This window comes from Pongo abelii, chromosome 10, assembly GCF_028885655.2.
Source record: "Pongo abelii isolate AG06213 chromosome 10, NHGRI_mPonAbe1-v2.0_pri, whole genome shotgun sequence".
NCBI classification, from domain to species: Eukaryota; Metazoa; Chordata; class Mammalia; order Primates; family Hominidae; genus Pongo; species Pongo abelii.
In genome coordinates this window covers 111,224,628-111,239,942 of record NC_071995.2, presented here as the reverse complement: position 1 = coordinate 111,239,942, position 15,315 = coordinate 111,224,628, and the positions used below count along the sequence as shown (strand labels likewise).

General features: G+C 46.7%; 1 protein-coding gene across 4 annotated transcripts in view; it reads right to left on the bottom strand.

Moving 5' to 3' along the window:
- Positions 1-9,691, bottom strand: part of PTPN11 (protein tyrosine phosphatase non-receptor type 11) — a 96,466-nt gene extending 86,775 nt beyond the window's left edge. For 3 of the 4 annotated variants that reach the window (XM_009248271.4, XM_024257264.3, XM_054527630.2), the window contains exon 1: positions 9,451-9,678. In XM_009248271.4, coding sequence (XP_009246546.2) covers positions 9,451-9,464 — 14 coding nt within the window. In that variant the 5' untranslated portion in view covers positions 9,465-9,678. Of the gene's footprint in view, positions 1-9,450 lie in introns of all 4 variants that reach the window. The other variant, XM_009248272.4, reaches the window with a different exon arrangement.
- Between the last annotated feature and the right edge of the window lie 5,624 nt (positions 9,692-15,315).

The following is a 15,315-nucleotide window of genomic DNA, read 5'->3' as shown; positions in this document are numbered from 1 at the left end:
AAACTTTCCTTCCTAGCTTTTTTTTTTTTTCAAAAAGTATTCGTAATTACCAAAAATGCTTCCCAGTTACAGGTTTAATACGTGTATTCAATCACTGACAATTCTGTGATTTGCAACTTGCTTATCACTAGTAAGGAGCAGCTAGAGTTAATTCGACCCTGAGAACTTAGTAAGAGAAGATAAAGAACAGTGGAATTAACAAAAACCTTAATGTATAGGGCCAGCCTCAAATGTTATAAGCACTTGTATATTAGTAAGTGAGGCAAAAAAAAAAAAGACAACACACATCTTGAACTCCCCATCTCACACCTAGCATAATTTGACACAATAGGGTTTAGTTTAAAAACCGAACCAACAAATGAAACCTGCAATGTAAGTACATCCATATAACCTGGAAGGAGGGGAAATGGCAAAACAGTATGGCCTCATTTGAGTTTATCAACAAGTTTATTACAATTAATACAGAATGATTACAGTTAATTACAATTAACACAGAGGGTCCAGATAAGATGAGAAGAGACAAATAAATTTCCAGTCCTCACCATGTATATAGTAGGCACTTGATCAATGGCTGCTTGAGTGAATGAATTTTGATAGGAGTAAAGGATAAAAAGACACTGATGGGCTAGGCACAGTGGCTCATGCCCATAATGCCAGCACTTTGGGAAACTGAGGCAGGAGAATCACTTGAAGCCAGGAGTGTAAGACCAGCCTGGACAACATAGCAAGACCCTGTCTCTATAAAAAATGAAAAACTTAACTGGGCATACTTGTACGTACCTGTGGTCCCAGTTACTTGGGAGGCTGAGGCAAGAGGATCACTTGAGCCCAGGAGTTTGAGCTTCGATGAGCTATGGTTGCATCACTGCAATCCAGTGTGGGTGACAGAGCAAGACCTTGTCTCAAAAAAAATAAATAAATAAAAATAAAAATAAAAAAACACTGAGGGGAGGGGTTAGAGAAAGAGTTACAACGAGAGGGAAGTAAGCATCCTTCTCCTCATCTTGCTCATTCTAACACCTGCAAAACCTGCCAGCCCCTGACAATCCCTTCTAACCAGCCATCATCTGGCATTATCTATATCTATATCTAGTTTTTTTGTTTTTTTTTTGAGACAGAGTCTCACTCTGTCACCCAGGCTGGAGTGCAGTGGCACAGTCTCGGCTCACTGCAACCTCCACCTCCCGGGTTCACGCCATTCTCCTGCCTCAACCTCCCGAGTAGCTGGGACTACAGGCACCCGCCACCAGGCCCGGCTAATTTTTTGTATTTTTAGTAGAGATAGGGTTTCACCGTGTTAGCCAAGATGGTCTCAATCTCCCGACCTCGTGATCCACCCGCCTCGGCTTCCCAAAGTGCTGGGATTACAGGCGTGAGCCACCACACCCGGCCTATATTTTTTTTTTGAGACAAGGTCTCACTCTGTCACCCAGGCTGGAGTTCAATGACACGATCTCAGCTCACTGCAACCTCCACCTTCCAGGTTCAAGCAATTCTCCTGTCTCAACCTCCCAAGTGGCTGTGACTACAGGCATGCACCACCACACCTGGCCAATTTTTGTATTTTCTGTAGAGACAGGGTTTCACCCATGTTACCCAGACTGGTCTCGAACTCCTCAGCTCAGGTGACCTGCCAGCCTCGGCCCCCCAAAGTACTGGTATTATAGGTGTGAGCCACCACGCCCGGCCATTATCTATATTTATTAAGGATCACTGGCCAGGTGCAGTGGCTCACACCTGTAATCTCAGCACTCTGGGAGGCCAAGGAGGGATGATAGGTTGAGCCCCAGAGTTCAAGACCAGCCTGAGCAACATAGTGAAACCTCGTATCTACAAAAATAAAATAAATAAAATAAAAAAGATCATAGAGCCCAGGTAGGTACCACTCATCTCATAGAAAGACTTACACACACATACACACATACACAAACCAGCACTTGGGGAAAAGAGCCTCAAATCAATGTCTAAAATAAGCTCCAGGGCCTATTACACATGACCGCTGTGTTGAGTGGGTTTTAAAAAATGGGAGACATAATTTGTGTCTGTAAGAGTTTACATTTCTCAGCAACAAAAAGAGAAAAAAAAAAAAAGTTTTGGCCGGGTGCGGTGGCTCACACCTGTAATCCCATCACTTTGGGAGGCCGAGGCAGGTAGATTACCTGAAGTCAGGAGTTCAAAACCAGCCTGGCCAACATGGTGAAACCCCATCTCTACTAAAAATACAAAAATTACCCAGGTGTGGTGGCGCATGCCTGTAATCCCAGCTACTCAGGAGGCTGAGGCAGGAGAATCGCGTGAATCAGGGGGGCAGAAGTTGCAGTGAGGCAAGATGGTGCCACTGCACTCCAGCCTGCGCTACAAGAGTGAAACTCTGTCTCAAAGAAAAAAAAAAAGAGTTTACAAACCTGAACTATTTGCCAGGAAATCACACCCGAAATCTGAATGCAGATTCTGCAAAGGCTTTACTCTTTGAGGCTAGGGACTTATGTCAAGTGAGTTTTAAAAAAAGATGCTGATGAAACAAAAAGAAAATACAGTGATGCTGAATATTTTGTTTTATCTATGCATACCCCTCCTCCAGTGATGTGGGGAAACAGTCAAGCTGGCCAGTAATTTCAGGAACTTCATCTCAAGGCTGCTATACTGAGAAAGGAGGTTTAGGCTGCGGGCAGTGGCCCATGCGTGTAACCACAGCACTTGGGGAGAATCGATTGAGCCCAGGAGTTCAGACCTCATCTCTATTAAAAAATCAAAAAATTAGCTGAATGTGGTAGTGCACGCCTGCAGTTCCAGCTACTCAGGAGGCTGAGGAGGGTGGATCCCTTGAGCCCAGGAGGTTGAGGTTACAGTAAGCTATCATTGCAACATTGCCCTCCAGCCTGGGTGACAGAGTGAGACCTTGTCTCAAAAAAAAGAGGGGTGGAATTTAAACTAGGGATCCAAAGTCTAATTTCAGGGTGGGAGGCGTTTGGGGGATGAGAAATTACTTAATGGGTACGATGTACGTTATTCAGGTGCTGGTTACACTAAAAGCCCAGACTTCAATGCTGGATAATACATTCATGTAATAAAACTGCACTTGTAACCTTTAAATGTATAAAGTCTAATTTCAGTTTCTTGTATACATATAAATTTATATCTTTCTTACCTGCTACTCCAGAAAAATTATTATATTTGTTCTTGGGGAGTTAAGTTTATAGTTTGTTACTTCCTACAGATTACAAGAATATTCCTCACTTCTAATCTAATTAAATTTTAATATCCTATAGTAAAAGAGTAAGTCATGCTGAAAAAAAAGGCATCAATAGGGACAAACATTATAAGTAAAAGGCTACAAAAAAAGTTAAATTCTTGAAAAGTGTTCTAATGCATGCTACACTGTATTTCATTTAACTAGCCCCCTACTGATGAACATTTCAGCTGTCTCCAATATTTTGCCATCTCCAACAATAACGCAATAAATATCCTACTAAATGTAAAAATTTTTTGTAAGTTGTTAGGCAGGTGCACACAGTGGCTCACATCTGTAATCTCCAGCACTTTGGAGGCTGAGGCGGGTGGATCGCCTGAGCTCAGGAGTTTGAGACCAGCCTGGGCAACATGGCAAAACCCCATCTCTACACACACACACACACACACACACACACACACACACACAAAATTAGCCTGACACGGTGGCGTGTGCCTGTGGTCCCAGCCACTCGGGAGGCTGAGGTGGGAGAACGCTTGAGCCTGGGAGGCAGAGGTTGCAGTGAGCTGAGGTCGTGAGCCTGGGTGACAGAGTAAGACCCCATCTCAAAAAAAAAAAAAAAAAGTTGTTAAAGCAGCTTTTTATCCTCTTTTTTCCAAGCAGCTTTTTAATGGTAGTGCATAGATATGTCTTTATAAATCACTATTTTCTCATGGAGTTTCATTGGTCAGCATCTCTGCTTTGATGACAAGGCAATAAACAAAAACTACCTCCAAAAAAGACTTTCCACAAACTACTTCTACCCAAATTCAAAGCCTCTCTCATCACTTGTCTCATCTCCCTGAATCTACTTCTGCCTCCTACAATCCTTCCTTCACAGCAGCCAGAGAAATATTTTTAAATAGATCAGCTCATGCCACTCCCCTGATCACATCCTTCTATGATTTTGCATTGCTCTAAAAATACAATCTGCACTCCTCTTCATGGTCCACATGACACTAAAGACGTTAAGAATCCCTGTGTGGTCTGTTCCCACCTACCTCCCACCTTCCCAGCCTCACAGCTCCCACACGTGCTCTCTCCTAGCCTTCAATCACTCCGAGATCTTCTCCCACTTCAGCACTTTTGCATGTGCTGTTCCCTAAAACCTGGAACACTCAATGCCTAGCACGGTACCTGGCACAGAGTTATCCCACCATAAATAATTCTTCAATGAATGGATAGATGTTTCATTAGAGTGGGCCAGTGGGATGATAAAAACTTGAACCATTATCTTTAAAATAGACATTGTAAAGGCCAGGTACAGTGGTTCACATCTGTAATCCTACCATTTTGGAAGGCCGAGGCAGGCAGACAGCTTGAGCCCAGGAATTTGAGACCAGCCTGGACAACAGAGCAAGACCCTATCTCTACAAAAAAATAGAAAAATTGGACAAGTTCGATGCCACGTGCCTGTAGTCAGTCCCAACTACTCAGGAGGCTGAGATGGGAGGATCACTTGAGCCCAGGAGGTCGAGGCTGCAGTGAGCCAAGATTATGCCACTGCAGTCTCCAGCCTGGGCAACAGGGTAAGACCCTGTCTCAAAAAAAAAAAAAAAAAAAAAAAAGGACATTGTATGTGTGTATATACATGTATGTGTAGACAGATATACACATTACAGAAACATATACAATGTGTATTTGTGTTTATGTAAGTATACAAATATACATATATACACATACATCCTAAACAGTATATTCTATACCAATAAATTTCAAATTTCAGGCTTGTGTGGTAGCTCATGCCTATAATCCCAGCACTTTGGAAGGCCAAGGTGGGCAGATCACTTGAGGCCAGGAGTTCAAGACCAGCCTGGCCAACATGGTGAAACCCCGTCCCTACTAAAAATATAAAAATTAGCCAGACATGGTGGCACGCACCTGTAATCACAGCTACTCGGGAGACTGAGGCACAAGAATTGTTTGAACCCAAGAGGTGGAGGTTGCAGTGGGCCGAGATTGTATCACTGCACTCCAGCCTGGGTGACTGAGTAAGACTCTATTTCAAAAAAAAAAAAAAATTCAAATTTCATTTTGGTACTAGCTTTATCAAATTGATTTGATGCTGGCATAAAAGTCTGTCTCCCTCTCTAAATTCAGTGCTCCTCATGAACACGGATAGTATTTTTCCTATTTCAGTGTTGTCAAAGAGCGTCACATACACACATTTGCTCAAGGCACAAAGTCCTCCAAAATTCATAGTAACGAACTGGGCTGCATTTTAGGGCATCTGAATCCATTTCAGGGTCTCCAATCCTTGGTTGGCGTCCACAACTCCCAGAGACCTTGCCAACATCACTTTTTGCCTCTTTCTTCCTTAAAAACGTTGGCGTTGGATGGCAAGTACTGTCTGTGTTTCCCAGAGGGAAGGGGAATAAGCTGAGTGTCTCTATTGTTCTGTGGCTGCCTAACAAAGTACACCACGGCCTGCTAGGAACAATTACAAACATAAGTTGGCTCTGCTTTTCCAGCATCATGTGCCACTCATAACAGTCTCCACACTGACCATGGACACGAGGGGTAAGTCATCTTAGCAGTGGCCTCTGCACTTGAGCAACTCTAACCAAAAACTTGGCCTTACATCAGGACCTAACGTTAATAAAGACATCCCAGTTTCAACTGCAAAGACACAGAACTGTTATTTTTCAGCAAGGCAAGTTTATTTACTCCCGCAGGAGATAAACAAACGTGGCCACCAGGGAGAGCCCAGGACAAAATGGACCTGACCTGCAAGAGATAAACCGAAAGCCTCCAGTCTCAGAACAAGCTCAATTTTCTGCCCCTCTTAGCTCATCGTCGCGTATGGATTTCGGAGGAACAAAAACAGATGTAAAGGAGGTACCACATGCTGAAGGAAGAGTCGGAAAATACAGGCAGCTTTGTTGGTTTCACAAAGGCAGAGAAGGGCAAAGAAGCAACCTCAAAATCTAAATCCAGTACTATCACTGCTACATGATCAAGGGAGGAGTCACTTAATTGCTGAATGCCTTAGTTTTCCTACCTATGACGCTGAGAGATATCAGTACATTGAATATGCTTACATTTTAATTACTGGATGCATATAAAAGTCGAACCCAAGAGGAGTTATTTTGATAATTAAGCAAAACAAAATTCAGACTACTAATCATCATTCAGGTGTCAGTTCACACGATCACCTTCTCTAAACCACCTATCAAAACTAACTGCATTCTCCCATCCTCACATTTCTGTGAGATTTTTTCCCTCCTAGAATTTATTACTACCTGAAATTGCCCTGTTTAGTCATGTGTTTGTCTGCTCTCTCTCAGCCATGAAAATAGCAATATTTTCCTATCTTACTGCTTTATCTTGCCTGGCTCATTAACTTCCTGTTGAATGAATTAATACTAGGTTAAAGTAATTTGAAGGCCGGACGCAGTGGCTCATGCCTGTAATCCCAGCACTTTGGGAGGCTGAGGCAGGAAGATCGCTTGAGCCCAGGAGTTTGAGACCAGCCTGGCCAACATGGCAAAACCCTATCTCTATAAAAAAATACAAAAATTAGCCGGGTGTGGTGGTGCACACCTGTAGCCCCAGTAACCGGGAAGCTGAGGAGGGAGGATGGATTGAGCCTACGAAAACAAGGCTGCAGTGATCGCACCACTGCACTCCAGCCTGGGCAACAAAGTGAGACCCTATCTCAAAAAAACATAATAATAACAATAATAATAAAATTCTAGGGCTGGGCAGGGTGTCTCACGCCTATAATCCCAACACTTCAGGAGGCCAAGGTGAGAGGATCACTTGAACCCAGGAGTTTGAGACTGCTCTGGGCAACACAGTGAGACCCCATCTCTATTCAAATAATTTTAAAATTTTTAAAAATAAAATTCTAGGAAATGCAAACTAATATATAGTGACAGAAAGCAGAATAGTGGCTGCCTAAGAACAAAGGAGGGATTATAAAGAACATGAGGCAAAATTACCAGGGGTGATAGATGTGTTCATTATCTTGACTATGGTGGTGGTTTCCCAAGTGTATATGTATGTCAAAACTGATCAAATTGTACATTTAAATATATGCAATTAATTGCATGTCATTTATACCTCATTAAGGCTGGTTAACAAATAAAACAGGCTTATAATCCAAAAAATAATGAATCATTCAAAATTATGTGTATTATGTTCATAACCCGGCTTTTTGGGTGGTGCATAATACCAGGGCTGGAGGGGAGAAGGAATTACTCCATTTCAAACTGTCATCTTTAGCACTTGCTGCTTTGACTATGCCCACACTTCTATGCTTCTAAATTAACAAACTGGACAATGTAGGGACTATTACTACCCAGACCTTTTCCCAACCCCCAGCCCCGTCTTTTTCTCTCCTAAAGCAGCAGATCCTTACTTGTCTGGAAGAGCAGACACCAGGAACAAAAGGCTCAATGACTATTTGACAGATTAAAGAATAGACAACTGTTTATTTAAAAGCTCCCTAAAGAATTAGAACATTTGAGGCTATACACTGTTATGTTGAAATGCAGTTATATATTACCCAGTCTGTAAGCACTTGCCAACCGACCTGTCCAAGTCACTCACTTCCTACGAGTTCTCAGTTTTCTTTTTTCTCCCCTTTTTAAATTCCAGATCCATGTATGAATAACATGCCAGGTGTGTTTGGAGGAGACATTCCTAATATTTTGAAAAATCTCATTCAGGCCGGGTGCGGTGGCTCACGCCTGTAATTCCAGCACTTTGGGAGGCCAAGGCAGGTGGATCACGAGGTCAGGAGTTTGAGACCAGCCTGGCCAACATAGTGAAACCCTGTCTCTACTAAAAATACAAAAATTAGCCGGGCATAGTGGCGCGCCTGTAGTCCCAGTTACTTGGGAGGCTGAGGCAGGAGAATCGCTTGAACCTAGGAGGCGGAGATTGTGGTGAGCCGAGATTGCGCCACTGCACTCCAGCCTGGGCAACGGAGTGAGCCTCCGTCTCCAAAAAAAAAAAAGAAAGAAAAAAAAAAAGAAAAGAAAATCTCATTCAAATAGCCTCAATAGCTTGAATCGTTTTTTAAATGTCTGAGACAGTGACCATAATTGAACAATCATGGAAAAGAATAGACAATGGGTCTTAAGTGTGAGTGGTATATAGAGTGACTATACAAAATAGCAGGATCACTATCTGAAAACAACAGGTCACACTACTGTTTGACAACAGAATTAAGGCTTACAAATGGTTAGCAATAGTTACAAAATAATAGAAGCAACACAGTGATTAAAAGTAGGGATTCTGTCTCCACCACCTACTAGCTGTGAGGTTAGGCAATTTACTTAACCTCTGAAACTCAGTTTACTCATCTTTACAATGGGGCTAATAGTAGCCATCTGATAGGGCTGTGGTCAGAACTAAGCAAACGTTAGCTATTAGTAGTAGTATTATCCTGACCTTTCAAAGGATCTCATTAACTCACTAATCCTCCTTAGTTTCAAATCTTGTCATTTACTAGCATGTTGCTTATGGGCCTCGGTTTCCTCATCCATAAAACGGGTACCAGTAAAGTGACCTGACTGTTAAGGTTGCAGTGAAGGATTAAATAACGAGATGCGGCTCCCTTCCTTTCCATCTCCCAAAGCGAAGATCGCAGAGGAAGGAAATACTTCTAGTGGCTGCAGATACAGTCAGTTTTTCCATTTCTGGCACGTGAGGGGTAGGAGGAAAAGAAGACACAAAGGGGCATATAAAAGGGTCAGGGGTCCTGCGTGAAGTCCCCAAATGCACGCAAGTGGCACAGTGACCCAGAACGACTAGACCACTGGGGGTCCGGCCCCGCGCAACTCCCCTCTCGTGTCCCAAGGAGCCTCCCCAAGTGAGCAGGGTTATTTCGGAATCACCATGAGGCAATTCTCATGAGGCAATGGGTCAGGAATGCGGCGCTGAGCCGGGCCACTGGCACCCGTGGTTCCCTCGGCGGCTCTACCTGCCCCGGGCCTGACGGGCATCCCCGGGGCTGCCGCAGACGGAACTCGGGGAAGCAGGAAATGAATGGGGACCCGATGGGTGGGGGCGCGGTGGGGCCGGCCCCCGGCCCCGGGAGGGCGAGGGGACAAGGAGGAAACCGGCTCCCAACCCCGATCCGGGGCGGGAGCCCGAAGCCCGGCCGGGGCGGGAGCCTGAAGCCCGGCCGGGGCGCCCCCTTCCGGACGGGGCTAACCGAACGCGGCGGGGGCCGGGCCGAGGCCCGGGCCGGGCCCCTCGGGGCTCCTCACCTCCGCGATGTCATGTTCCTCCCGCCCTCCGGCTCCGCGACGGACCCGCTCCTTGCTCAGGCTCCGCTGGGCTCGGTCACATCGGGCTGGCCCGAGGGAGGCCCGCTCGGGACCGGACGCGGGGCAGAGCCAGCCGGCCGCGCACAGACCCCCCTCCAGGCCTGGGGATCCCGGAGACTGTGCAGCCGCCCCCCGGCCCGGCTCGCTCCTCCTCCGCCCCCGCCCTTCGCCGCCGTCGCCCCCGTGATGTCATCGCTCGCGACGCCCGCCGCCACTTCCTGCTTCCCGTCCGCCGAGGACTGAGCGACGGCCGGGAATGGCAGCTCGGGGGCTCCGCGGATGCGCCACGCGCACTGTCCAAAGCATGCTTGCTTCCTCCTGGAAACGGCGGCCGCCGGGTGTGAGCTGCGCGCTCCGCGTCTACGCCACCGACCCGTCCGGGCCCGCTGCCACATCGATTTCATTCATTTCGTTCCACAAATCGCCGCTCCACTCATTAGCTGTGGAACCTTGGGGAAATTACCTATGGTCTCCGAGCCTCGGTTTCCTCCGTTCTTTTCTTTCTATAAGATAAAGATAGTAGGCTGGGCGCGTTGGTTCACGCCCGTAATCCCAACACTTTGGGAGGCTGCGGCAAGAGGGTCGCTTAAGCCTAGGAAGGAGTTCGAAGCCAGCCTGAGCAAAAAAGCAAGACCTCATCTCTGCAAAAAATGCAAAAAACTAACCGGGCGTGGAGGCTGCGGCGGGAAGATAACTTAAGCCCGAGAAGTCGGGGCTGCAGTGAGTCGTGATCACACCACTGCACTCCAGCCTGGGCGACAGGGCAAGACACTGCCTAAAAAAAAATAATAGGCTGGGCGCGGTGGCTCACGCCTGTAATCCCAGCACTTTGGGAAGCCGAGGTGGGCGGATCCCGAGGTCTAGAGATCGAGACCATCCTGGCCAACATGGTGAAACCCCGTCTCCACTAAAAATTCAAGAATTAGCCGGGCGTGGTGGGAGGCGCCTGTAGTCCCAGCTACTTGGGAGTCTGAAGCAGGAGAATCGCTTGAACCCGGGAGGCAGAGGTTGCGTTGAGCCGAGATCGCGCCACTGCACTCCAGCCTGGCAACAGAGCGAGACTCCGTCTCAAAATAATAATAATAATTACAATAAATACTAGTTTGGGGTGGGAGCGGTGGCACACGCCTGAAATCCCAGCACTTCCCTTTGGGAGGCTGAGGCAGGCGAATCGCTTGTGTCCAGGAGTTGGGAACCAGCCCGGGCAAAATAGTGAAATCCTATCTCTACAAAAAATACAAAAATTAGCCGGGCGTGGTGGCGCGCGCCTGTAGTCCCAGCGCCTGTAGTCCCAGCTACTCGGGAGGCTGAGGTGAGAGGATTGCTTGAGCCTGGAAGGTCGAGGCTGCTGAGAGCCGAGATCGCGCCACTGCACTCAGGCCAGGTATGGTGGCTCACGCCTTCATCCCAGCACTTTGGGAGGCTGAGGCAGGAGGATTGCTTGAGCCTAGAAGTTCAAGACCAGCCTGGGCAACATGACGCGACCATGTCTCAAAAAAAAAAAAAAAAGCCGGGCGGTGGGGAAGTATTACTTTGGACACTCTGTGAAGCTCGAGCAAGAGAGCAAGGCCACAAACACAGAAGCCAGTCAAAATACGGAATACTATAGTATTCTGGTCTGGGAATAATGGTGGCTCAGACCAGATTGAGAAGAGTAGAGCTTATACTTGATTGATGCGCATATGACTCATTGAAGGCTACAGATCTAGCTAAGCGTGATGGCTCACGCTTGTAATCCCAGCACTTTGGGAGGCCAAGGAGAGCAGATCACTTGAGGTCAGGAGTTCAAGACCAGCCTGGCCAACATGGTGAGACCCCCGTCTCAACTAAAAATACAAAGATTAGTCAGGCTTGGTGGCGCACACCTGTAGTCCCAGCTACTCCGGAGGCTGAGGTGGGAGAATTGCTTGAACCGGACAGGCAGAGGTTGCAGTGAGCCCAGACTGCACCACTGTGCTCCAGCCTGGGTGACAGGGCGAGACCCTTTCTCAAAAATAAATAAATAAATAAAGGCTACAGATCTAGTGAATGGCAGAGCCATAAGTTTAACCCATATCTATATGGCTCCAAAATCCTCATTTTTTTAATGCTTGCCCATTTCATTCATATACAAATGACTCTCATACTGTGTGCTAACTGCTTCAGCACTCATGTGCTCCTTACAAAGATCACCTTTAATATATGCCAGTTTAATTCACGTAAGAGCCATTTAACAAGCAGTTGTCCCTCTCCCTAAATCCTGGCCACCTAGATGACAAGCAACATTTTAACTGATCTCAGGCCTGCAGGCCTAAACTTCCTAATCCAATCTCCACATAGTAGCCAGAGTAATCTAAACTACAAAACTAGGCGGGGCGCGCGGGGCGCGGTAGCTCATGCCTGTAATCCCAACACTTTGGGAGGCCAAGGCAGGTGGATCACCTGAGGTCAGGAGTTTGAGGCCAGTCTGGCCAACATGGTGAACCCTCATCTCTACTAAAAATACAATTAATTGTGGCCAAGTGTGGTGGCTCACGCCTGTAATCCCAGCACTTTGGGAGGCCAAGGTGGGTGGATCACCTGAGGTCAGGAGTTTGAGACCAGCCTGGCCAACATGGTCAAACACAATCTCTACTAAAAATACAAAATTTAGGGCCGGGTGCGCTGGCTCACGCCTGTAATCCCAGCACTTTGGGAGGCGGAGGCGGGCAGATCACGAGGTCAGAAGATCGAGACCATCCTGGCTAACACAGTGAAACTCCGTCTCTACAAAAAATACAAAAAATTAGCCGGGCGTGGTGACGGGCGCCTGTAGTCCCAGCTGCTTGGGAGGCTGAGGCAGGAGAATGGCGTGAACCCAGGAGGTGGGGCTTGCAGTGAGCCGAGATCGCGCCACTGCACTCCAGCCTGGGCAACAGAGTGAGACTCTGTCTCAAAAAAAAAAAAAAAAATACAAAATACAAAATTTAGCTGGGTGCAGTGGTGGGCACCTGTAGTCCCAGCCACTCAGGAAGCTGAGGCGAGAGAATCACTTGAACCCAGGAAGTGGTGCTTGCAGTGAGCCACGATTGCGTCACTGCACTCCTGCCTGGGCGTCAGAGCGAGACTCCATCTCAAAAAAAAAAAAAAAACTGCAAAACTAGTCACTCCCTACATTGAATTCATCAATGGCTTCTCCTTGATTTTAGAATGAAGTCCAAAAAAAAAAAAAAGGTTTATCCCCCTGGATGTGGTGGCTCACCTCTGTAATCCCAGTGTTTTGGGACTCCTAGGTGGAAGGATTTCTTGAGCCCAAAGAGTTCAAGAACAGCCTGGGCAGAGTAAGACCCTTGTCCCTACAAAAAAAAAAAAAAAAGTTTTTTGTTTTGTTTGAGGTGGAGTCTCATTCTGTTACCCAGGCTGGAGTGCAGTGGCGCAATCCCGGCTCACTGCAAACTCCACCTCCCGGATTCAAGCAATTCTCCTGCCTCAGCCTCCCAAGTAGCTGGGATTACAGGCACGCACAACCATGCCCAGCTAATTTTTTTTGTATCTTTAGTAGAGACAGGGTTTCGCCATGTTGGCCAGGCTGGTCTCCAACTCCTGACCTCAAGTGATCCACCCACCTCAGCCTCCCAAAGTGCTGGGATTACAGGCGTGAGTCACCATGCCCGGCCCAAAAAAAAGTTTAAAAAAAATTTTTTAGACACAAGGTCTTGCTATGTTGCCCAGGCTGGTCTTGAACTCCTGGCCTCAAGCAGTCCTCCCACTTTGACCTCCCAAGGCCTTGGATTTACAGGCATGAGCCAATGCACCAGAGTTTTTTAACTCTGGTCCCCAATCACTTCACCACCCCCTGTCTCCCCACTACTCACTTCATTCTCTATGACCCAGCCATGCTGAATGACTTTCAGCTCCCATCAATATGCCATATTCTTTCCCAGCTTAGAGCCTTTTAACAATCTGCTTTCTTTCCCCAGAGGGTTCTTCCTGACTCTCCTCCACATCAACTCTATGCCTCTGATCTCAGGCTAGGAGCCACTTCCTCTGGAATACAAGTCTCACCTGATTCTCTAGTCCGGGTCAGATGGTCACCAAGACACCTATCCTTAGAACCTAACACGCTACACTATAAATCTAAGAGCCGTATCATATAGGAAGCATTCAATTAAGTTTTGTGGTTTTTGTTTTTTGTTTTTTTTTTTTTTTTTTTAGACAGTCTCGCTCTGTCTCCCAGGCTGGAGTGCAGTGGCGCGATCTCGGCTCACTGCAAGCACCGCCTCCCAGGTTCACGCCATTCTCCTGCCTCAGCCTCCCAAGTAGCTGGGACTACAGGTGACCGCCACCACGCCTGGCTAATTTTTTGTATTTTTTTTAGTAGAGACGGGGTTTCACCGCATTAGCCAGGATGGTCTTGATCTCCTGACCTCGTGATCCACCCGCCTCGGCCTCCCAAAGTGCTGGAATTACAGGTGTGAGCCACCGCGCCTGGCTGCCAATTAAGTTCTTGATCTAGCTGCCTGGGTGTCTATAAGCAAATCATTTGACTCCTCTGTGTCTGTTTCCTTCTCTGCAAAGTAGGAATCAAAATCCTACCATAGGATAGGTTTGTGAAGTACTTAGAACAGTGTCTGGCAAAGTCAGCACTTGATAAAAGCTGGCTATCATTTGTCTCTTTTCCAAAGTAAACTATTAGCTCTTTGAGTGCAGGAACTACTACCTTCCTAGTGTTTCCTATATTCTGCACACTCTGCAGCTAGAATGAATAATCTTTTAAAAATACAAATCTAATCATGTCACTCTCCTGTTGTATGAAGGAGGTTCAAACCCTCTAGCATTAAGTTGAACTCCTTCCCTTAGCACATCAGTCCCTTCTAGATATGGCCTGTGCCAACACCCTCACATAATCTAGCAGTTTCTAAAGGCTTCTAGCTGTTTCTTGCATCCCTGTCTTCCAAAATTTAGTTCCTACTGCGTGGAATACTCTTCAAACCCTTCTCCATCTGGAAAACAGTCATGCAAGGTTCAACTCCAACGTAAGCAGCTCCTCCAGAAAACATTCTTTCACTTTTTGAGAATAAAAGAGAGACTCCTTTCCTATGCTCCTGGGGCTGCCTCTTCATGCCTTTATCAGCACCTAACACATTTCAACATAATTGTGGGTTCTGTCATCGTTGTTCTGTGTCTTCCTTTAGATTATGATCTCCTTTTAAGGCAAAGTCATTGTCTTCCTTTTTTTTTTTTTTTTAATACAGACAGGGTTTTGCCATGTTACCCAGATTGGTCTAAAACCCCTGGGCTCAAACAATCATCCTGCCTCCGCCTCCCAAAGTGCTAGGATTACAAGCATGAGCTACCGTGCCCAGCCAGTCTTCCCATCTTTATATGCCTGGAGTAGTGCCTGGCATATTCATTTATATGGCCGGGCATGGTAGCTAACAGGAGGATCTCTTGAGACAGGAGTTTGAGACCAGCCTGGCAGCCTGGGCAACATAGCAAAAAAAAAAAAAAAAAAAAAAAAAAACCTCAATCTGAATTTTTTATTATTATTATTTATTTATTTTTTGAGATGGAGTCTTCACTCTGTCGCCCAGGCTGGAGTGCAGTGGCACAATCTCGGCTCACTGCAAGCTCTGCCTCCTGGGTTCACACCATTCTCCTGCCTCAGCCTCCCGAGTAGCTGGGACTACAGGCACCCGCCACCATGCCCAGCTAATTTTTTTGTATTTTTTAGTAGAGACAGAGTTTCACCGTGTTAGCCAGGATGGTCTTGATCTCCTGACTTCGTGATCTGCCTGCCTCGGCCTCCCAAAGTGCTGGGATTACAGGCATGAGCCACCGCGCCCG